The sequence below is a fragment of the Doryrhamphus excisus genome, linkage group LG15 (assembly GCF_037039965.1).
Source record: "Doryrhamphus excisus strain RoL-2023G ecotype Guam linkage group LG15, RoL_Dexc_Guam_v1.1, whole genome shotgun sequence".
Taxonomy (NCBI): Eukaryota; Metazoa; Chordata; class Actinopteri; order Syngnathiformes; family Syngnathidae; genus Doryrhamphus; species Doryrhamphus excisus.
Genome location: NC_136371.1, coordinates 9287783 through 9312009, shown reverse-complemented (window position 1 = coordinate 9312009; position 24227 = coordinate 9287783). Strand labels below are relative to the sequence as shown.

General features: G+C 42.5%; 1 protein-coding gene across 2 annotated transcripts; it reads right to left on the bottom strand.

Annotated features, from left to right (window-relative positions):
- Positions 1 to 402: 402 nt before the first annotated feature.
- On the bottom strand, positions 403 to 24152 carry appa (amyloid beta (A4) precursor protein a). 2 transcript variants are annotated; one of them, XM_058051283.2, is made up of 17 exons: positions 23941 to 24152; positions 12350 to 12517; positions 10708 to 10837; positions 10491 to 10603; positions 10227 to 10420; positions 9526 to 9821; positions 9226 to 9393; positions 7726 to 7859; positions 7005 to 7079; positions 6756 to 6914; positions 5886 to 6014; positions 5686 to 5785; positions 4607 to 4819; positions 4473 to 4526; positions 3494 to 3585; positions 2679 to 2825; positions 403 to 2586 (listed from the first exon to the last, which is right to left on the bottom strand). In XM_058051283.2, the coding sequence occupies exons 1-17, from the start codon at positions 23998 to 24000 to the stop codon at positions 2485 to 2487; spliced, it is 2334 nt and encodes a 777-aa protein (XP_057907266.2). In that variant the 5' UTR covers positions 24001 to 24152; the 3' UTR covers positions 403 to 2484. The 2 variants fall into 2 exon arrangements, with proteins under 2 accessions (XP_057907266.2, XP_057907267.2); XM_058051284.2 differs by lacking the exon at positions 9226 to 9393 and having other exon boundaries at positions 23941 to 24150.
- Positions 24153 to 24227: the final 75 nt, after the last annotated feature.

Genomic DNA, 24227 nt, shown 5'->3' with positions numbered 1-24227 from the left:
CACTATTGTCGCCCATATTGTGAAGATATCAAATGAATACACTACTAAACAGCCCGTTTATAAAGATTAAATTAATACAGCACTATATAACTCATATATCGTGAAGATATTGCACTGATTTTAGCCCATATATATCGTGAAGATATTAACTACTGTATATAGCCTATAAAACTTTAAGGTATTACGGTATCACGAAGACATTTAATATTTTCCTATCATCTATATCTATATATATATATATATATATATATATATATATATATAAAATGTATATTAAATACACAACATAGCCCAGTCCTGAAGTTAGTAAATTTACAAATTAATATATTCATAATTAAAATTACTACATAATTACTATATCATTATAGGGGAAAACACACACACACACACACACCATGTATCTATTGGTACATTCAAAACTTTATTATGGAATACAGTGTAGAAAGCGTTTCCCAGTCAATGCAAATGGTCTGCAGAATATTACACAATTGACAACGAAACCAATGCAACCAACAGAAAGAAACCCCTGATTCCATTGCTCTACTGCCACCTGCTGGGCTTCTTGTGAGCACTTCGGCAAAACCTTGCTGCCAAATGTTTTAACACTCACAGATACTGTACTGTAGATGTTTAACAGAGCGAGAGGTCACGCTGTGCTTCTTTCAATGTGATGTTGATATGCAACAATGCTTTAGAAAGAGCTGGCTACTTTACTTACAAGGTGACTGTTGCCAGTTATGGAAATCAATGTTTGATACTTGCCCTCAAGAACTCATCCTAATGATGCATTTACAGACAGCAGTGCTCATCCTCTGAGAGGAGAATGTGCATGGGTGGCATAGAGGTGAGCAGCATGCCTGAAGAGAAACAAAAGCGATGGAGGGAGGTGAGCGGATGAGCAGGGGGGCTGGATGGATGGTTGATGGGTGGTGTAAAAGCCATTATAAATACAGACTGCCTGCCAGCCTGGCTATCCATCCAGAACTGCAAGTCATTTCCTCTCTACCACGCTCTCTGTTTTCTCCTACTCCCCCTATCAGAGCTCCACCTGTTCTATCAATGGACAGGAAAATAATTGCAGAACCAAAATTGGATACAATGTTAGCTTAAAGCTCGGGAGGGGAGGGGGGACACCAGACTGAAAATGACAAAACACACACACACATTTCTAATCCATCCCTTTCTAGATTCCTGCAACCATCGCCCACACAAGATACCCTTTACACTCTGGGAAACAAAATGAGCCCCTAATCATAATCTTTAACACAATATATTTTATTAAATGAAAATGTACAAATGAAGCCAGCCCCTGCCTGCCTAAAAAGAATGGTTCTAAAAAAAGAAAATAACACACTTTAAAAAAAAAATCACAGATCTCCTTTGAAGTGTGTATTTAAAGATATCCAAGCAGAGCCCGTTCATCTAGATTTGATATATTTTTCATTCTTTGAAGTCACGTGATCACGAGAAGATATTAAATGTACAATCTTGCTAAAATGACAATCTAAGTGAGAGGGGTTTTCGAGAGCAGCGTTAAGATCTTTTGTTTTTTTTCTTCTTTCAAAATCCTGTGGTCATGCACTACATAGGAACGACTACAACTTCAGCATTACTTCAGTACATTACACGCAAGTTTAAAAAAAGGACTTTACATTGTTTTTTTGTAGTGTTTTCAATCTTTTTTGAAAAACAAAACTGGAAACCATAGAGAAACTCTAAAATAAAAACAGCTCATTCAGAATACATAATTACTAGCATCGCCATCAATGTGTTCATCATCATCTCCAGATAGCCTCGTGTGACATAATGCAGCCCAGCTGTCATAAGAATGCACAAAAAGAAAAGAGGATGGAGGAATGGAGAGCGGGATCATTATTCTCCAGTGTAGAGAGAGCAGCGGTGGTGCAAAAACAGAAGAAAACTGGGCTTCATTTCTGACAAGTGCCGCTCAACTTAAACCTCAAATGTTAAAAAAATGCAATTAAAAATGGTGAACATGAGACATAGGGAGCCATGCAACCACAGCCCTACTGATCAGAAACCGAGTGACACTCCTAAAATTGTCACAAGCCAAGAAAAAAAACACAACGCACCAGGTCCTGGATCAGTAAAGAGAGAGCAAGCTTCTTTCATTCATGGGGGGGGTTGTTTTTTGGCACTGGGCGGGGCCATTCCAATACATCAGCAGGCCCAGACGGAGCAACATATAAAAACGGTCTCTAATCAAAAAGGTGTCTCGCTCCAATAAAGTAAACAAATCGTGCAAACTGGCTCTGCCACAGTGTCCGCCCAAGCATGAATGAAAGAAACCCCGATTGCTCTTGCTCCGTATGCTCGGTTACTGGTTGGTTTATGCCACACTGCGCTCTGGAGATGTCAAGCCTACTCTGGGAGGGGGACGGGGGAAGGAAGGTGCTTGATGTGTGGAATGAGATGTTAGTTTGTGTTGCGTGTATGCGTGTTTGCATGTCAATGACATTCCCCTCAGTTCTGCATCTGTTCAAAGAACTTGTAGGTTGGATTCTCATAGCCGTTCTGCTGCATCTTTGACAGGTGGCGCTCTTCCGGGGTGACGGCAGCGTCCACCTGGAGTTGAGCCAGAAGAAAACAAGAGGATTACACACACACACACACACACACGCCAGTCACCCAAAACACACAAGTCATCTGCTTCTCACCTCGATGACTCCATGGTGGATGGACGTATACTGCTTCTTCCTAAGCATCACCAAGGTGATGACGATAACCGTCGCTATGACAACACCGCCGACCATCAAGCCAATGATGGCGCCCTTGTTGGAGCCTACATCCTCTGCAAAGAAGACCTGAGGCAGAGACACTTTTCAAGTGACGTGCACGTATCAGCAAGGACAGCGGGTGGGATACAGCAGGAATTCTGGTAAATTCCATCCTGACACGGCAGCCATGTCTTTTTTTTTAAGTTGTTATGGGTTTCAAATTAAAAAGATGAGTGACACCCTGACACTAGACTGCTCATGGTGAATGCAAAAATGTGATATGCTATAAAATGCAGGGATTAACGGATTAAAGACCTTCGGTGAGAAGAATGGGGTATGCGGATTTACTATAGATTGGGGCATTTGTACTGGAATTACAATATCGAGAGGATTACGGGAGGCAGACTAAAAAGTGGGTTGCAGCCTCATGGTAAGTCCGCTAATGTGACTCGTCAGTGGAATATTTACCGCTACAGACGTCTGATCTGAGGGTGGAGGATTTTAAGAGTCCACACAAGCGAGTCGCATGCATTATCACGGTTGTCTCTATGGACACCCATCTCCATGGCGACAACCTTGGCAATTTTACAAGGGGCACAGTATGAATGTATCGCGAAGGGGGCAGAAGGTGATCTTGAATGTGTCAGTGAATGCATCTTTCATGAGCATGCCTCCGCCCGGTCCATTATATTTACCGGCTCGCTTGCATGTACAAGCACATTGGTGCATTTTACATGCCGTGTGTCTTTATTTACCAGTTTCTGGTGATGAACTTCATACTCGGTACTCTGTCTGTCTGCTTTCTCCATTCGAAGTTCAGGAATAGCCTCCATCTTCATTCCTGTCACTGACAAGGGAAGGAGAAGTAACATCTATTATGGATGGTGACACTCATTCTCCCTCATACAAATGTACAGAAGCCACTCAGGCAGGTCTAACATGAGAGCATTGAACATCTATACTGACACGGCGGTCAGGCTGTAACGTGTCATCTATTTCTAACCGTCTGTGTGACTATTTATACTTGTGTATTTAACTGTTCATGTAAATACAGTAAAGTCTCGTTATATCGATATTCTCGGGAGTCAGGAAAAAATACCGATATAACCGGACTATCCATATATCCAATCCTGCGCCGAACTGCATTAAAAGTGGGCGGATCTTTGATATGGCATGTAATTTTCTCCTTGAGTTCATGGATTGCGTATCTAGCATGCTTTTGTACTACAATAAATTTTGTACAACAGTAAATACAAATAAACTTACGCTGTAGTGATTACCGGTTACCGGGACATAATTCACCCCGGAACTATCGATAGGAAAGGTGTTGCCACCCGGAGGGGTAGGCGCGAGGGACGGGTGTTTTCCGCTGTGTGTGCTGCACTCTGGTGGTGGAAGTGTGAAAAATAAAGTTGACTGGAAGCAGCCGTTCGCCGTGTTCTTTTTTGGTATTGAAATCCTTAAGCAAAGATTGATTTAAGCTGCTTTTGTATCGATATAAGCAGACCGAATTGGCTGGCGGGAGATGAAAAGTAACCGGATTATCATAATAACCGTGTATCGTACTAACGGAGCTAATTACATCATAAAAGACTAGAAATTTGCCGGGAAATGAAAATAGTATCGTAATAAGTAGTAATTCGTTTTAACCGATATCGATATAACAAGACTTTACTGTACATCCAAGTCTGAATGACAAATCTCCAAATGAACATTTGTTTCATCCAGACTTACCTGGTCGTGTGGGGACGCCTCTATCCAGACTGGGGCGGGAGTCTACTGGTTCAACTGGGGAGAAGAAAATAGCACATCAAGTATTTAGCGAACTCATTGCCTCAACACCAATGACAAAATGCGGGAACACTCACCTTGGTTGTCTGTGTTGGGCTGGTTGAAGCTCTCAGGATGGACAAAGCCAACTCCTCCCAGGCCCAACGTGTCCTCCTGAGTCAGCAGGTCGGTTTGGCCATCTCCAAACTCCTGGTCGGGCATGAGGGCATCATTGCCGTAGCTCACCCTCACGTCTGTCTGCAGGTTGGCCAGTTGTTGGGCCATCTCAGCCTGCTCCCTCTGCAGAAGCTCTGATTAGAGGATAAATCACAAGGAGAATGAGTGCGTTCAGAGTTCTGCGTTATCGGACGCTCTGTGAGGCTGTGAATGCATCAGGCTGAGCGCTTTGTGTGTGTGAGGAGAAAGCGATGCACACTGATATTCCTCCAGCTACATTTGCTGATATACTTTAGGAGTGGTCACATATTAAAGCAAACAGAGCTCTGCTATCAGGATTGGATCAAAAGTGAAAAAATGAAGATCTGTGTACCCCGATTTCAAACTACAGGGAAATAATCCAACATAACCTGTCCTACACTAATGATTTGAAGTCTCTCTCCAACAGTGTGCCAACATCTTCAATAGAGCAGCAGCGATTACTGCTTTTTCTCCCAGCCAGCCAAGGTAGTGTGCGTGCACGTGTGCATGTCTCATTCGCAGTGCAGTACAAAATGTCAGTTACAGAGACACAGATGGCTGTGTGACGCACGCAACACCAATAACCCAAAAAACTGCAGAAACCGAGCACAAGGAAGGGTGGATGGGAAGGCGTTAGAGAGGAAGATAGATGTATCTTCCCAGCAAACAGTTTAATTTGAATCTGTGCTGAAGAATTAGGTCAAATAGCTCTAATGCCCTTATCAGTCAAAGAGACAAGGGAAAAAATGCATGGAATTTAGAGCCTTCAATCCCCCTGTTATATGCAACACAATCAGTGTCCTTTGGCACATATGTCTCTCAAGGTTAGGAATTGGGCAAGACAAACAGCTGAACGATTCCTCCCAAAGGTTACCTAAAAGATGCCATTGTAAATACTTCAGATATCACTGCCCATTCGTTTTTTAATTTTCCACATTTCCAGAGAACAGTAACCAAAAAAATATGCGGTGAAACTCACCGACTTGGTCCTGGATATCGTCAGCCACACCGGGCACCTTGTAGAGAAGTCCCAATGACTGGTTCATGCGCTCTTCAATGACACGCAGGTGTGTCAGCACCTAATAAACATGCACACGAACACACAAAGTGCATGAGAAGTGAGTGTGGATTGAGTCCCCCCCCCCAACATGAAAAAACTGTTGTTCTAGTGTGGGGTACCTGAGGCCTGATTTGTGCTGCCTTCTTGGGGTCCACCATACGGACATGTTCAAAGTGTTTAAGAGTATGTTGTCTGTCCTTTTGCTCAGCGCGCACGTACTTCTTCAAAAGGCTGAAGACATGACGAGGCTGCGTCACACAGAGTGAGAGAGGCGGTGAGGCACAGAGACAGGACACTATGATTGGAAACAAGCCAGCTAAAATTCATGAAACGTGACATTACAGCTTCTCAGTGTGTCACATTTTTTTAGCACTTTAGCCTTGAAATAGCTCTTCCCAGAGTTCAGACACGTTGAGAGGGAAAAGCAAGAAAGGACAAAACGCATACAGTAGACAATTTGATCAAGATGCTGAGCAGGTACTCAAAATATCTCACTTATGAATACACAATACCAAAAAAGACCTAATTGAGATGGTTACAGGAAACAAAAGGCGGTGGAGGTCAGCAGAAGATAAAGTGCCCAGCTAAAACTGAATCGTACAAAAAGTGACAATATTTTTTTCCAGGAAACTATAATCCAGTTACCTAAGGGAGGTAGGAGGGGAAGTGAGAGCCATGTGGACAGCACCTTTGTGTTTTGCTACAACTTAAATTCTATATTGTTAGTAATGCTGGATGTAGTATGTCCACATCTTTATTAAGATTCAATGTACTAAAGGGTAAAATATAATAATAATATATAATAATAATATATATGTATATAATAATAATATAAAAGTTTTCTTGGGTGCTATATTGCACAATAATGGAGGCAAAATCTGGGCAAAGATTTCATCAAAACACATTCGGAAATCGGGGTTCCATTGTGCATTAAAACACACATTCAGTCAGTTATTCACATTAAAAACAAAAGGATGTGTGTTTTGTACCCTGGGGGGGTCTTGCTGCAGAGCTGTTAGGTAGCTCTCCAGAGCCAGGCGGCGGCGGTCATTGAGCAGAGCTTCTACTCGGGCCATGTGGGTCTCCACTAGCTGCTGCCGCTCACTGGCTGCTTCCTGTTCCAGTGTCTCTACCTTCTCTTGGAAACGCTTCATATAAAATGGCAACATTGATACGTTAAAACAGGAAAAGAAACAACCTTGCTAGCCATTTAAATGTTCAGAATATAGATAGGTTACCTGGATGACCACCTTCTTATCAGCACGTGGAAGATTCTTAGCTTCCCTCTCAGCCTCTTCCCACTCTCTCATCACCTGTGCCAAAGTAGAGTGGGACGCACTTTACATCAACAACACTTTTTCTACAATGTCCCCTGAAAAACTACTAAATTTACGGCTGTCGAGCCGAAATGCCACACTCCAAGCACGGAGACAGAGCAAGGATTGACAAAAAACAAACGGCATCTGTTGGCTTAAGCTCCCTCTTCTGTTGCATACTCTCCTCAAGCTGAGCTCAGGCCTGTAGCAGATGCACAGCCGTGTCTGGAAGAGGGGAGTCCACTGCGCAAAACGTGATGATGCAGTGCTGATCTCCAACACAACGAAATGTAATTTTAAGTTCTGCACAAGGTGTCCTCGTCTGCATCGAGCCAACAGTGGCTATGGACCATCTGGCTCTCCACTGGAGAGCCAACCACTTCATTAAGGAAAGCAATTAAAACAGAATCCGTTCAAGCGGCCCACCCGGAGAGGATTAAAAGATGCACTTATCTTCTTTTTGCTACAACTTTTCCACTCTCAATTTCCTATTCACAAGCAAAATTGCTTGTGAAATCACAATTTATAATTTTAAATCACAATTTACTTATATATTTCACTTAGTATTTTCAGACTAAAGATTGAACCACTGAAAAAACATAATCACTACCCCGTCTTTCTCACTACTCCATTACTCCAATACCTGGGACATCCTTTCACGGTGCTTGGCTTCCAGGCTCTCTTTAGCCTTCTGGAAATGGGCATGCTCGTTTTCATCAGCAGGCGTTTCCAAGTAGTGGTCCACAGCATCAGGAGAGCCGGGAGTGGCAGTGGGGACTACATCAGCCAGACAAAAGACAAAGACAAGACAAAAGTTGTGAGGAATAAAAGCAAAGCCTTTTTTTTTTATTATGTGGTTAGTTGAAGACAAAACACAGAGCTCAGAAAAGGTCAACAGAGTCAGAACAGTACAAAAGCAAACCCCTCCAATGACCCATAAATGTCTGTATAAAGACTCAAGCTTGTCCTGTGGCCTTGAAAGTTAACTTCTTGCTAAGACACATGGCATGAACCTCAATTTAATCAGCAGAGTTGATTATCTTTAGTAGGAGCAATCAAAAAGTGTCTAGTGTTGTGTGTCTAGTGTGTCTTGTGTGTGTGTGCGTGTGTGTGTGTGCAGGCGTGAAGGTCACACGTCACTGGAAATCAGTCTGCTGAGAGCGCATGACTGCACAGGACACCAAAAATCATGGGATGTTATTCACTTGGAAGAAGACTACTTCTCAAGTGGGCATAAGGCCATCAAAACATAGCCGCCCACCTGCACATTCACTACAAGCCACAGCGGTTTAACATGTTTAAGACATGGGCGAGCCAGAGGTGCACCCATGAGTATAGAGTGGTGTGAAAAAGTGTCCCCCTTTCTGATTACTTTTTTAGTTCCTGGACTAAAGACTAAAACCACAGCTGAATGAAAATAACATTAAGGCTTGTCTCACCTTTGCCAGGAAATAATGATCCCCAAGTGATCAAGGGGAAAAAACCTTTTCAAAGGCCCCATTACACCAGGCATACAAATAACACCGCCTTTCAGAAAAAAGAACATTATACCAACAGTAAAATATGGTGGTGGCAGTGTGATGGTCTGGTGCAGTTTTGCAGCTTCAGTACCTGAAAGACTTGCTGTGCTAAACAATATTCTGTGTGCCTTGAAAAAACGTCCAAAATGGAAAAAATTGGATTGAATGAGTTATTAACACGTTTCATTTAAAAATGTGTTCAGTTGTGTTGTCATTGAAAAATCAAACATTTAAGTGTGGGAAGGGGCAAAGATTTTCACACCACACCATCACTTGACTACATTCACATCAGAGAAGAAATGTAATTGATTAATTCATTCTACGAAAACATAGAGAGAGACAAGTCATGCAAACACTGAAATAGGCTACTCGTTTAATTGCAACATCCTGGTAAGAGTGAGTAATGTTTTTAAATCTTCACACTTTGCAATAATGCTTCAAGTTCAATAATTACCAGGTGGGGAACTGTTAAAGGATTAGCCAAGAAAGGAGGCTATGGACGGTAAGGAAAGTCCACAAGAGACCAAGGAGAAGTTAGCATCTGACAGGAGGTTAAAGACAAACAGAAGGCATTTCAACCCAAGGGCGGCTGGTCTGGGTCCTCTGCCGGTGGCAGAACTTACTGACGCTTCTGCAGACAGACAGGCAATATTCCTTGGACTCAAAGTTATTCCTGTTGCCTCCGCATCCGCCGTAGATAAATTGAACACATCGGCCCTCCTGACGGTCAAAGTACCAACGGGGCAGCATGGCCCGGCATGGACCAGTTTCTGCACTGGCCCAGCACACATCTTGGAGAACACATACACAAACCTGTCATCGTCAATAGCCAGTCAACATAAGGAATTGCCACAATGTTCTCCTTGTTCTCCATATACATTAGCCAGAACTGAATTCAAAATTCCTACAATGTTCCTACTCACCCCTGACTACTTCCTCAACCGACTCAGTGGTTGTGGTGGTCGTCGTTGTCATGGCAACATTGGTGGCAGGCTCATCATCGCTGTCATCAAGTGTGTCCTCGTCATCGTCCTCCTCCTCCTCCTCGTCCTCTTCCTCCAAGCCCTCTTCGTCCTCCTCCCCGTCTCCATCCTGGTCATTATCCAGCACGTCCTCTTCCTCATCATCTTCCTCGACCGCCACCGCCGCCTCCTCCTCCTCTACCACAGATGGCTTGGTTTCCTCTTGCTGCTCTGCTGGCTCTGGTTCCCGCACCATACTGAGAAGGACGGGAAAACGAGGAAGGAAAAATGATAGAAAATAAAAGATAATGAAACAGAAGAAACAAATTCAGCATTGTCGTCCATCATCACAATGAATGCTGAGGCGTCTGCCATTATGTGTGTATTATGCTCATTCACATGTGGGCTATTATCTTTTATAGGCTCAACACTTGATGATACCACAATATTTTCATTTAAAAGTAAGGCAATGAACAGAAAAGCAATAGTGGGACAGTTTTATGTGATAACATCCCAGAAACATCCTACCGATTGCTCTGATGATATTAATAAAGCTTTACAGAGCTCAGGTAATTTCTTTTATTGGCATTTCAGCGCGGTGTTCAAACACGATTTCTGAGGGAATGTTAATGTCCCTGGAATTTCATTCAATCATCACATACCTATTATCTGAGTAGTCGGTTTCTGCTCCACCCCACCAAACATCTGAATCATCATCGCCATCCAGCTCGGCGCTGTCGGTGTCGCGCTCAGCCTCCGTTGGGCAGCAGACAAACTCAACCCCTCGGAAACGGTCGATACGACACGGCAGAAGCATCCCATAGTCATGGAGATTCATGGAGCGGTCTGTACAGGACTATAGAATGTTTTCAAGATGAGAAAGGAGGACTATTTCTGCTACCCTGTGTGTGTGTGTACACACTCACTTCTTTTGCCACAGTATGCCAGTGCAGGTGGGTCTCACACTGGTCCATACGCTCCTGATGTAAGAACTTACACTTGTCAGGAACCAGCAAAGCGTCGCTCACAAATTCTCCCACTGCAGCAGAGATAACATTTTAACATTTACTTATTTACTTACTGGGCAAATACCAGAATTGGGGGGAAAAGCAGGGCATTCTGCAAGTGACATCCTCGACTCACCCAGGCAGCGGTAGGGCACTACGATGTGCGTATGACTACGACACTGCTTGCGACCCTTCTTGCACCAGTTCTGGATGCTGACAGGCTGGTTGGCTTCCACCACATTAGTAATCTGGAGCTCTGGATACACCTGCACGCACGAGGAATTCATTTGAGCTTCTATTTCAGAAAGAGATTTTAAGGCTGTTGACCTACAACCTCCCTCTTGATCCGCTCTAGAAAGGAAGGCTAATCTTAGGCTTCCTAAATGTGGTACTTTTGGAATGTTGTAGCTTGTTAGCGCCTGCTGGCAAGATTCAGTGTTACCGCTCAAGTTATGAGCTTTCACCATTGTTTCACCACATGGCAGTTCATAGTGCATTCACATGGTGCTTAACTATTCCGCTTAATGTTTAACGCATGAAAAGCGGTTTCGTTATTGCTAGGTTAAAAAATGTTAGCTCCAGTCTTTTACCTTGGATTCACACAATCAGTATTTTGAAGGACAGTCGAAGATTTGTGAGTTTGACCACACCAATAACAATTTGATCCTGTGAGAGAACATACTGTATGTTATATATTTACTATAGGTTGCACCAGACAAAAATGCCCAATGAAGTGGAAAAAAAAACATGTCTCACTGGACTAAAGTACCATTTTGAAGGGGGAATTTATTTTATAAAATCAGAGACTTGTAAGGCAAGTTATAGTAATAACAATGAAGTGGAGAACAACAGGCTAAATAAGCATCTGTTAATGTAACTATTACAGTTATTCAGATAACTATAGTCTAAAGAACATAAATAGTTCACTTGCAGCCTGCATTTGCAGAAATTGAGTTGATGTCTACATTGTAAATTTTCCAGTGGTACATTACTGCTAGGAGTGGCAGATACTGGCACAGCCTAGTGCGTTCTCTTTAGTATTATTTTCTGCATGTTTTTTAATCAATATTTTTGGTGTCAGGTTTTTGGGTTTCGTATGTTTTGTTTTTTGTCTGACCTTTAGGATCGCATTAATAACAACAACAAAAGTACCGCTATAATTGTAATGGACTGGGTTATGTTAGCAGTGACAGCTATGGGTAAGTTATTCATGTTGCCGTTTCTAAAGTCAGCCGGTGAAGGCACTTTAGGCATGACTGGACGTGACAGTGACATAGGACAGCGGACAGAGGACGGTGGGTGAATCTGCTTGTTACAGGTTAAAAGTGTATGTTGCTGTTGACGAAAATAACCTGTTACTGTTTGTCAGCAATTGTAGTATAAATGCGTAGCTTGCACTCCATTAAAGATTATTTGAAATTGACATGTTTTTGTTCCATTCAATATACTGGAATGTCACATGTTTGATGCCAGATCTGTAAATTATATTTCAAAAGGCATCATTGCATATTACCAATTATGAGCCCATCAAATCAACGGCAAGCCAAACATGTCTATAATGTGGATATACTGTATTATGTAGACTAAAATAATATTACCACAAATAGGAATTGGCTAAATGCAGAGATAGAGTTGAATACATCAGAGGCAGAGGAGATAAAAATGCCTTGGGAGGAAATTACTTTAATGACTGCTTCTAGATATCATTATGTGCGTTTTTTTTAAAGCTCTCCAATGATTCTCCACATAAATGCAAAAATAGATTTACAGTCTGTTACCTCCTGGCAGTACTGCAGGATGCCCTCCTTGGTGCCGACGCACCTCTTGGTACCCGAGGGGTCTGGTTCCCACTTGCCAGTCTGCACGTTGACGTGCATGTTGAGTTTACCGCAGAACATGGCCACTTGGGGCTCAGCCAGCAGGCCCGTCGAACCATCTGTGGGCACCTATAGGTCAGAGTGACACAAACGGGCCATTTAATGAGATGCCACACTCTTAAGATATGCAAGTGAATGCATTGACATTGAGAGAGTATTGAGGTGGGACAGAAAGGGAGAACAATATAACTGGAAATTATTTGGGCTTGCTCATCTCTGTTGCACACATTCTCAACCCACAAGAGTGAATTAGTCATCCAAGACTCAAATTTTGATATTGTTAGCTCACTGAATCACTGGAGGAAATCAAGCAACAACATCAATGGCAATCCTGCACTCTCTGCGCCCTTGCAGACTTTTTTTATGCATCAGGTTATTTATACAACCTTTCAGTTAAGTAATTTCTAGGTCGTTTCTCTCCATTTGCTCACGACACAGTGCACCACAATCAGTTGGCAGGTTAGTTAAAGGTAAGAAGAATGTTCAAGCATGCGTGACCAGTCCGACGCCTGAATTTAATCTTTTTTTTTTTCATTATTTCAGCTTGTGTGTGCATTTATTGCTGAAGTTCCCTTCAGAGGGGAAGTGCAGACAAACACTGTCTGCATTGTACTGCCAAATGAGCCTGAACAAAATCAGAGGGAATACTGAGGGCTGGGAGGGTGGAGGGAGGGAGGAGAAGGACCAGTGCCATTGTGCTTTCCCTAATCTTGTTAATGGTTTTGAAGTCCCTGGCAGGCAAACAAATGCTGTTTTATGAGATGGATATAGCCTCCCATTCCCCCCCGCAGACATATTCAGTCCAAGCAGCCTGAGGCATGAAGTCCTCTTCCAAAGGACGTCTATCTGACAGGGAAGTAAGTGTGAATCTTATTATGTGCAGGATGCAACTATAAAATTACTTCCCAGTGGTTTTCGATGTGAACAATCAAATGTGCCCTCTGCACCAACGCAGCTAGTTAATCCTGCACGGACAAAGGGTGTCAAATCACCACCTGTCCCGAGTTGGCCTCAGCTGCACCACATGGCAACTTAACACCACTAGCAGTCACAGAGCCATCTGCACCATATACCATGTTCTTTAAGGGTCTGCAGTTTGATTCCTGTGCTGCCGACTGGGAGTGAGGTGAGCAAAAGACTTTGCATATAAGCAGCATAACCTCAGGCAAACAGAGGTGGAAGTTTTCAACTAATCTTTAAAATGTCATATGCATGTGACCTAGCTTTTAATGAATTTTCAGTTTTTACGGTGACCTTCAAAAAAAAGATTAAATAATTTCCTAGCTTTGAAATCAGAGTCCTAGAACAGAGACCGAGGCAGGCCTGGGAGGAGAATGAACAATGAGCATGATGACAGCAAATCACGAGAGATTGGAGAACAGCCTGTCCACACGTTTGAGCAGAAGGCCACACACTTTGGAAAACGGAATAAATTCAAGAAAATTGTAGGTCATTTACGGAAAGTGAATGTCTCTTGTCCATGTACAACCCAGATGCAACAACATCACTGTGCAAACTTGCACAATGCAGACTGCCAATGCAACAATGCACATGCTCTGCATCCCGAGTGACATTAGATATTATGTGCATTTTACAAATAAACACCGCAATCAAATAAAAGTACTCAGTGAGAGCAGGTCTTAGTGAGCTACAATCCAAATATGAGCCAAAAAAACGGCAAAGCGTTAAATGTGTATTATTGAAAGGCTGTGTTGTTCTCTGACTTTATGTTCTCAGCCCCGCCATCCTGTGGCAATGGAAGGAGGAGGTGGGGGCGGTAATCTGGGCATTGAGGATTAGGACAGCAGCCCAGTTGAGAGAAATATCTCCCGCTAGCCTCAATCTGGCATGATAGATATCACCATATCCTCAGGGAATGAGCCAGGGGAGCTGGGGCTGATGTTATATGAGCTTGACCCCGAGAAGATAGTTCCATTTAAGTCAGCAGAAACTCCAGTCACATAACTGCAAGGCGTGCAACTTCTACAGCAGAAATTATACATGATGGCACAGTAGCAGCAATTTACCAGAAATGCTTTTCAACCTATTTCTAAATTAGCTGATGAAAAACGTCAATGAGAGCCAAAGATGTCAAGTGGTGCAGTGAAGCAAGCTAGAAAACACTGAAAATATGCAATTAGGATATTTGTACCACTGGAGGAAGCTGCATTTGTTTCCTGCATTCTATTTCCAGACAAGTCTTTATGAAAAATACATTTCAGGCAGAAACTACTGAACCAAATGGAAACTTGGAATTACACTGCATCTTCAATTTTCCTGTTGCTAAAGCTTGGCATGCAATGCTTTAAATAAAACACTGTAATTAAAACATGTCAAACACCATCATAATAATTTTACAATGAAATGAATTCATGAAAAAAATGAAATAAAAACACAAAAAGCCACAGCTACAATCTCATCATGCAAAGCGATTAAAGTGAGATTATTGGTTGCTCCAATTTGACAAAGTGGTTTGCGGAAGAAAGAATGTTTTCCACGACAATAAACCTTTGTGTGTGACAGACTTTTTTCAGAAGATGAGAGGCAAAGCTGAAAAGACAAGCATGCAACAGAAAATTTAACTTGTTTATGGAGAAAAGATATCATCAGCAAATAGTAACGAGGGTGCATGTAAACAAGCACATACGTGACGCATCTTCCCCGTCACGCACAGGTCGTGAAAGGTTTTTATGTATTTGTGGGCATGTTAAGTACACACTAAGTGAGCACTAAATCTTTGAAGTGTGCCCGCATGGGCGTCGGTCTTGTCGTGCTATTAATTGCACAGTCTTATCAGTGTAGCTCAGGCCTGCCGAAGGGAGCTGGGTGGCGGTGGTGGGGGGGCTGTTAGATCAGCTCCCATCCTAAGGGGACATCTCTTTCCAAAGCGTATGCACGCGAAAACACACACACACACACACACACACACACACTGTGGTATTTTTTTTTTTTACTTATTCATACCAAATAAGATCTGCTGTAAAAGGTGGTTAAGAATGGCTGAGATGCTGCATCAGAGCATTGACAAGACCTACAGTATACTTCTATTGTAGTGTATTTGTATTATGCATTTTCACTGGTGCATGGCAACAAAGCATGCGCCCAATGCATGTGAACATGCATGCGTGCACACGAATGGACACGCACACACAACCTTGCCAAATACGCCCCAAAAACAATAGTTGACTGGGCAATAGATGTGAAAACAGTTCTTTCGGAAACATTTCTCTCCAGTCCTGCACAGATTTCATCACAGACAAACGTGTGAAATCTGATTAGAAGCGTGGAAGACAAACATTTCCAAGTGAATTTGCCTCCATATGATGGTGGTGCCCCTGGTTCCCTTAGTCATTATTGCCATGGAGACTGAGGCTGCACTCGCCCAGCCCCCAGGGGAAACTGACAGCTCGGCCCTGTCTTTGCCATCATTGCTGTGGCAACCGAGGCCAACACCTTCATTTGTGTCATCTGGGAGCATGAATTTCATTGTCGTGTGTGATCAGGTTGATGCATGCATTACATCACCACTTTGATTGCTGTGTCTGTGTGTTTAAAATAAAAACTGCATCCTTAGGAGAGACATGAACACACGTCTGTCTTTTCTGGGAATTCTAAAGATATAAAAACAGATAAAAAGAGACAGCGCGTAATGGGACACACCTATGCTGACTGAAAAGGCTGCTATTAAAACAAAATTGTAAGGTTATATGTAACCATGTAGTAACCGGTACATTTGTGATAACATGTAATACAGTACTGTGCCATATTTTGGTCCTTTTAAGCATTCTCAAAACTTTCTTCCTGGGTGCACTGATTTCACATAGCAACATTGATAGTGAGCCAATTTAATGCTCTGGCTAAGCTAAAAAATTGTACAATTCAATAATTTTTCCGGCCTCGATAAATTGATTGTATCATCCTCTTTACCATACAGGTTACACGACAAGAGGGTTCACTCTGTGCCTCTGTCTCAACCCCCGGGCACGTTGGTTCTATAGTGGAATGAATGAAGTAAACTTGGGCCAATGCACTTGACTGGTGCACCATATTCAGAGCCTCCCCGCAAAAAGTTGACTTCCCAGAAAGAAACTCAATTCTACTGAATTGGATTAACTGCACAATAGCGTCAACCCCCCCCTCCTCCACAGACACACAGCTTTTCACTCGAAAGCTACATAAACACAGGAAGTGCAACTCTGAACAGGGAAACAGGAAAAAGACCCACACAAGCTGATGGGATTTGATTAATTCATTTAGAACCAAACATAAAAGTATACAAACAAAAGTATTGGTACACTTACGACATGACCATAGGCTGGTATGACTAAGGATTTTCATAGTCAAATCTGACTCGTGAGATTTTGTCCATATTTCAGTGTTTTTTTGTTCCTTCTGTGATGCTGTCATCGCAGAAACAATCCTACGTGTCTGGCTAATTGTCCTTGCTTTATTGCCACCATGACGGTATTTATATACTGCATATGCAGGCCTTCCATGTGTGGGCAATGTAGCTCAGTCAAACATATTAACGATGTCCTTCACATACAAACATTCTCACAGCATTTTTCCCAAATAATGAGTTGCTTGTCAAAGTTGTCCCATCAGCTGGAGGTCCATCAATTCTTGGCCAAAATTGCAGTCATTGGCGCGAGTGTGGTAGCAGTATTGGAAAGTAAAGCAGTGGCAGCCTTTTAAACCCATAATGGCGCCTTTGTTTGTCAAGAGTTTTCTAAAGTCTTCGCCCCGGCTGGAATATTCATTTTTATAAAAAGGTCAAAAACCTAAGTTTGCGTTTGAACGAAAAGAAGCACAAAGAATAATATGCGTTTTTTAAAAACCTGTAATCTTGTGGGCATAGCGTGATTGTGCTGGTCTTTTGTCCATTAGGAGAAACATTTGTGAACTCAGAAGGCCATGATGTCCAAAGAATGTGCCTGGCTCACAAATCTGTTGTAGTTCATCCCAAAGGTGTTGGGTAAGATTGAGGTCAGCGCTCTGAAATCTTAGCTCCTCAAACTAATCCATGCATGCCTTTATGGACCTTTACTTGGATACCACTGGTTTGTGGTGTATTTGAAGAATTGGGGAGTAATCTTGGGCAAAACGGCAACAGACCATGATGCTATCATGCCATGCTTGCCAGCTGTGAGCGTTGCTGGGCTCACCTTGACTCCTCCAAACATACAGTACGTCTTGTCATTGTGACCAAATAGTTCAATCTTTTTCAAATCGGACCATAATAGTTTTATCCAGAAGGCATCTGGCTTGTCCGTGTGGGCGACTACAAATTTCAAATCAAGCTGGCCTCTAAGGGCAAGGCGGCACCATCATCTTGACATGAAATGGCAGATACACACATGAGTGTGCACAGCCGCCGTGCAGACGCGGAGTGAAGAGGCGGGTCAGCGTGACTCGCTTCTAAACGCATTAATAAAATCCGGCACATACAGCTGCTTACTCGCCAGCTGTGAAATGAAGGGTGCGCTCTGGCAGCACCACTGCCGATATTTACAGACGGGTGTCACACCCTGACGGTGATGAATGACGCTGCTGTTTCAGAGATATGCACAGAACAAGTGGAAACTAGTGTACATTTTGGAACTAATAGCGCACATTAGCGCTTATATTCCAGTGAGTCACTGGGCAGTTCCCACTCAGTGACGATGTGAATGCGAGTGGTCAATAATACCGGTCACCAGTTTCAGAGTTTAGGACTTGGAGCGTTACAAAATATTGACAGATCAAAACATTGCAATATTTAACCCTATGATGAACCATCAATACACTCTCACTGTGTATCTTTTTTCATTATGATTAAAATACAGAACGGAAAGATCTACTAGCATCGTGTGGACTTGCCTTGGCTTTTATAACGTGGATGAGACAACGTTGACTTTGCATGATGTAGGGAGTGTCTCACGTAAATACAACATGGGGCGGCACGACAAAGTCACCTCGTTCGTCACCACACAAACAAAACAAAACTGTGCCTACTATGAGAAAATAATATTTTTTTTCTTTTCAAATACTAATTGTTCTGCTTTTCTACCAAGAAACGTGTGTTTCATTTACCTTAGTAAAGCTACCTACTGAAGCTGGTATTGTATTAGTTTTGAAAAGTTAATGCTAGCTTATATATCATGCCTCACACCTGCTCAACTTTGAGCTTCCACAAGCTACCAACAGGACAGACTGAAGGATAACAACTCTCAACTGACACCCAACAACATTGTTACAGAGACTCAGCAAATTGCTTGTTTGTTCTGACCATTTGTTGTTGGGTTTTTTTTTTTACCTCAGGATTATTTTGAACTTACCAGCTCAACAGGGAACACAAATCTTGTGCTGAAGGATACTATTGATGCGATTTCACCAGTCAGCATCCCAATGAGAGCGGACATTGTACGTAAGTTTTGTGTGTGTGTGTGTGTGTTTCACTACAGCCTAGCACACAGTAACATGACTCCATGTATTGCAAATCGTACCGTACTGTGAGGTACCCAGAGATTCCCAGCCCTATTTAATTGTCAACACTATCACACACAAAGCCATCACATTGGTAATTGCGGTGGACCGGCGGGTTAACTAATACGAGCAAAGCATTGAATCAAAGCTGTTTGTGTTTCATGTTTGGGGACAGTCAGCACATAGCACTGTCTCGCTTCTTTTGAAATCACTAGTGGGTTACATTGTGTCCCACTCTTACCATGTCAGGCAGGTAACTGAACCAGAGCTCGCTTAAAGTGGAAATGGAAATTGGATCAGGAGCTACCATTCCGAGCTGCTGCAAGCTTAACTACTGTAAATGTGGTTAGGAAATTCTCATTCAGTTTGAAAAAACTAACATCCATGTCATCCCTAGTTACCGGGACAATGACAACAGAAACAACAGCATGAAAAGGTCAGGAATTCTTTAGGCCAGTACAGAGAAAGGAGGTGGATGCGGGGGAAACGGTTAGCATGATGATGAGTCAGAGCACCCATCATGTGCCCCTTTTACCATTATTACCATTTCACAAACTTTAATACAATAGTTACCTGGCGCTGGGATTTTGAATAACCCTTGCTTGGCCTCCACCCAAATGATCCGAGTAAAAAAAAAAAAAACACAACACTTTCTCCAGAACCTAAATTTCCCCTCCAAGTGTTCCTCTGAGCCACCAGTGTCTTTTCCAGAAGACCAGGAATTTTTGAGGGTGTGTGCGAAAAAAACACTGATTGGTCCAACACACTTCACATATTTCGGCACATTCACCATATTTGTATATTTCATTCTGGCATGCTTGGTTTCAGTCTTTTAGGAAATAGAGCAAAAGAGGAGAAGCTGCAAGAAGTGGACAGGCAACTACTTTGAGCATATTTATGGAGGTAGGTGTTCACTGGGAGTTCAAAACAGCAACACAAGACGATTGAGTCGGTGGGAAAAATAGTGGACAAGCTGGCAAATCCAAATGTAGGGCACACACAGATACAAATTGTTTAAAAGTAAATTAAGCAAGATAATAATAAAAAGCTGAAGGACAGTCGTTATACCAACCTGCTTAGCGTGGACTGTAAGCTACACTCGAAAAAGAAAAGGTAATACCTCGTATTTATCTTTATCTGTATGTACACAAAAGGCCCATCTCTCAAATATGTTTCAGTAATCTGTCTAAATCACTGTCAAGCCAGGGTCACAACCTGTCATACGTCGGTCAAACACGGCGTAGACTGGCCGCAGAAGTCAAACAAACTCTATAGGCACTTACGTTTTTTTCAAGTTGCAAGACTAGCACACTTTGCGCGTTTTTGTGCAGAGTCCAAGTGGGCTATATGTGTCTTTTCCTACAATTTGCTGATGTCGGGTTTGGGCAAAAGGTGAATTTTTTTAAGTATGTCGCACTAGCTGACTCCTCTATGTCATGTGGCGAACACGAGTTCAGGTATTTTGTTACTCTTCTGTGCATGTCGAGATCTTACTCCTTCCTGTTCGACATTCTCTACGAACAAAAAAAAAAAACAAAAAACATATGGCCAAAACAAATCTTATGTCCAGTTGTTAACTGTACACTTGCAATCCTTTTTTGTGCATCTCCTGTATGAAATCAATCCATAATCAGCAACATCACTACAGAGAATGTACACTACTCTTATTCATTAACAGTAGATATTGTGTCTGCGCAATAGCCAGCTAGCAACACAGAGGCCATTCAAGTATAACAAAACAAGAATCAAGACAAGACGAGTACAAGAGAACTTGGTGCTTTCAAAGTGTGAGCAGCATAGAAGGTGCCAGCGTTAAGACGCAGTGTGTGCCAGACATAATGGTATTAGGCCTCGCTAATAGGGGGAGTGGGCTGGCCCGCCCCTAGTTCTACACTGCAGTATACAAGTAGGCAATCCGAGAGCCATTTCCCCAGGACTTTGTGACACACAAAGGATGGCATCCAACTCTCACAATCAACATGAACATGCTGTGTGTTGGGTGGGCCCACCGGGAAATGCTCCTTCCTGGAGCTGTGTGTTTTTGTCAGTACACAAACAAGCCTAACGAGGGTTTTTTTTTTTTTTTAGAAAAAAACAAGAGGTTTAATCGTGATCATCTCGACCCTTGAGGTTTTCAAGGCCCGAAGGGGTAAAGATCGCTGTGAGTCATTTAGAGCAAAGGATTAGGCACAAAGACACTGCTCTGCTTAAGGTGCTGCCCAAATGACTCATTCTGTGTGCACCTACAGTATTACAAGGGGGAGTGAGTGCAAGCAGGGACGTGAAAGAGGAACAGAAAAGACCAAAACAAGAAAAGCAATAGACTATGCCAATATTCTGTGCAATCACACACACGGCCCGGCCTCTCTCTCGCCTTCATAATAAATTGATGTCATAAGCCTGAAAAAAAAAACGAAACAAGAACTGCAGCCAAGGGATAATACAGCTTTTATTATTATCATGATCTGCTTTTATTACTGTCACAAACCATGTGGAATGGGTGACGAACGTGTATGACCCCAAAACCAAAACCAGCTTTTACCCACAGTTGAGGTTGCAGTGATACCCACAGGACTGATATCTGTATGTAGCCATGTTGGCTTATGAGGGGTGATGTAATGACAAAATAATCTCATTTGCATATTTGGTCATGATGCAAAAAGCGAGTTAAGCCCAAAACTCGCTTTCTTAGAGATATACGATAAATCGATATTGTCCTGTCAATGCAGCAGTTCTTCCATGGAATGAATGAACATTATACTTTAAACAAATTTACAATTACTGTAGCTTTAAATTATATCTAACATCATGTAATAGTAGAATAACTGAATACCACAGCTAAAATTAAACTCTGAATCCCCAATGCCTGTCCACATTTCCCGCAAGATACTGATTACAACACACACAAGCATGAGTCTTATGTCCCATTTTCTCTGATTATATCTACTACACTGGGTAACATGAGTGCAAAGGTGACTGTAGGGGTGTTATTGTATGTCAAGAGGGCTCTAGTAATTTTAAAAGCCATATGTAAAAGGTCGTAAACAGGTACTGTATTCTATGCTCCAACTCCGAAAATATTCATTTTCTATGCTACTTAATACTCACTGGCGTCACGAGGGTAATACACCCTGAACAGGTCACCAGCCAATCGCAGGGCACATATAGACAAACAACCATTCACATTCATACCTATAGACAATTCACCATACATGCACGTAAACCCACACATGCAAACTCCACACAGACATGCCTATATTCAAACCCAGATTGTCCGAGCTCCTGATATCAGTCCGTCGATATTATCAGACATCCATGGTAAAAACATGACAAGCAAATATGTTTCCTGTTTATGAAATCAGGCAAACAGGTAGCGCCAAATCTATTTGTGGTGATCTGCCCGATATAAATGAATGCAGGGGAATAACTGGGGTTACTACCTCTAGCTGGAGGTTACACTTTGAGCATTTGTTTTTTTTAAGTTCCTCTTACTTAATACATACATGTATTACAAAATTGACTCATATGCTGTGGGTGGTTAGCTATTAGGGTGTTGAACTTGATTGCCTATCCTTCGCAGAGGTCCTCCACTTGTCTTTCGACTGGTGGGTCACTGCATGTGAAAGGAGAAAATACATTCCAACATCCCCACCTGTATCCAGATCTGCACCAAAGTTTCATTGCTCCCTCCATGGCCTAAAAATCTGAACTCTTAGGTAGTTTGCAAACACTTGATTACTCACTAACCGGGAATTTAATAGCTTGCTGGAGGCAAAGGGAATAAAAGGGGGAGGGCTAACCTATTTAACACTTGTTATATGATACAACATGTTATTGTGTTTATGATGTCTGTGGTTATATGATGCTTAAACAAGGGGGCATCTTGCATGGAATTATGTACAGACATTTTGTAGGAGCATTAAACGCAACTGGACAAAAAATGGATGAGCAGTGATTTGTTTCAAGAGATTCTGCTTCGCAATAGACAGAAATTACTGTGTGTAAACTAGGCGAATGCTAACACGTATTTGGGTGTAGTATTATAAAAGGAATGGAAGAAGGTAACAATAGAGCCCGCAGTTCCTCACTGCTTCCCAGTTTCCTCGACCCTCGTCAATGCTGCAGTGCACCGCCGCCATCTTACTTCCCTTTCCCCGTCAAACGACCGAAAACGTTTGCTTTGTCCGTCACATTGCTCTTTTTTGTCGGGTCTACACGGCTCGCTTGACTTCATGGGTTTACGTAATCTCATCTGGGTCCTTAACATAAAGATGCACGAATACCATGTCGCATCTTTTTTCAATCCCAAACACGCCCACTCAACTAAAATTAGCCACTGGCTCCTGGACAACCAGACAAAAAAAGATGTTTGCTTCACCAGTCGTTTCGAACATAAACGGCCCAGTGTTTATCCACGTCCATTCTGATAGAAATAACAGGGTATGTGAATTAATTTACAACACTGATAAATGTAAGTTGCCTCGAAGCTTAAAATAAAAACAGCTCACATTCATCAGACGAGCCTCAATAAATCAGCTGCCATTGGTTTGACCTGAGGATTTCACCAGAAAAAACGGTATTACGTCGAGATAACTGGACTCTTCACCAACGTTTGTCTATAATGCATGGTTACATGGAATTACCACTGGCAGGTATATCACAAATCTCATATTTAAAATAGGTGTGTTTCGCTTGGTCTGGGTTCTGAGACAAACCAATGCTAAACCAACACTTCCGGTTCCTTCATATTAAAAATTGAGCGAGCTCTAAATGTTATAGGTCAGCCAACAATGCTTTTCGAAATACAACCCCAGAGGTCAAATATACATAAATGTAGGTTAAACTATTTGGTATTCAATTACAGGTTGACTTTTGTATAACTTCATGTCATTAATTATGAAAAGGCATATTCGTTTAGCTTCCGGTCTTCTTCAGGCTAACGTTCGCCAGCTTCGTTCCAATGACAGCCGCATTGGAGCGGACCACAGCATTTTAACACACAAACTCAACAAAAAATAATTTCCTACCTCGGCAGCCAGAGCCGACGCCACAAAAGCCAGCAGCAGTGAAGCCACTCGATCCCCCATGCTGTTTCGCAGACACAACGCTCCTGTATGTAGCGTTTTACCGAGCAGATAAACGTGTGCGAGACTGCGTGTTTTCAGCGCCTGCGACTCCCGTTGTCTGACTGCGAGCGAGAGACCGGGAGGGCTCACAGCTGCTCGGTGCCAAATCACGTGACCACGAAGGAGTGGGATTAGCGCGCTCGCCCCCGATATCGGCGCCTGCGCGCGCACCCCTTCAATGCATGTTG

Coding starts and splice junctions, on each gene's coding strand:
- appa (XM_058051283.2), bottom strand. CDS start 24,000: ATGGGGGATCGAGTGGCTTCACTGCTGCTGGCTTTTGTGGCGTCGGCT. Junction 10,421..10,490: donor GGCATACTGTGGCAAAAGAA/GTGAGTGTGTAC, acceptor AACATTCTATAG/TCCTGTACAGACCGCTCCAT. Junction 7,860..9,225: donor GTCTGTCTGCAGAAGCGTCA/GTAAGTTCTGCC, acceptor TGGCTGATGTAG/TCCCCACTGCCACTCCCGGC.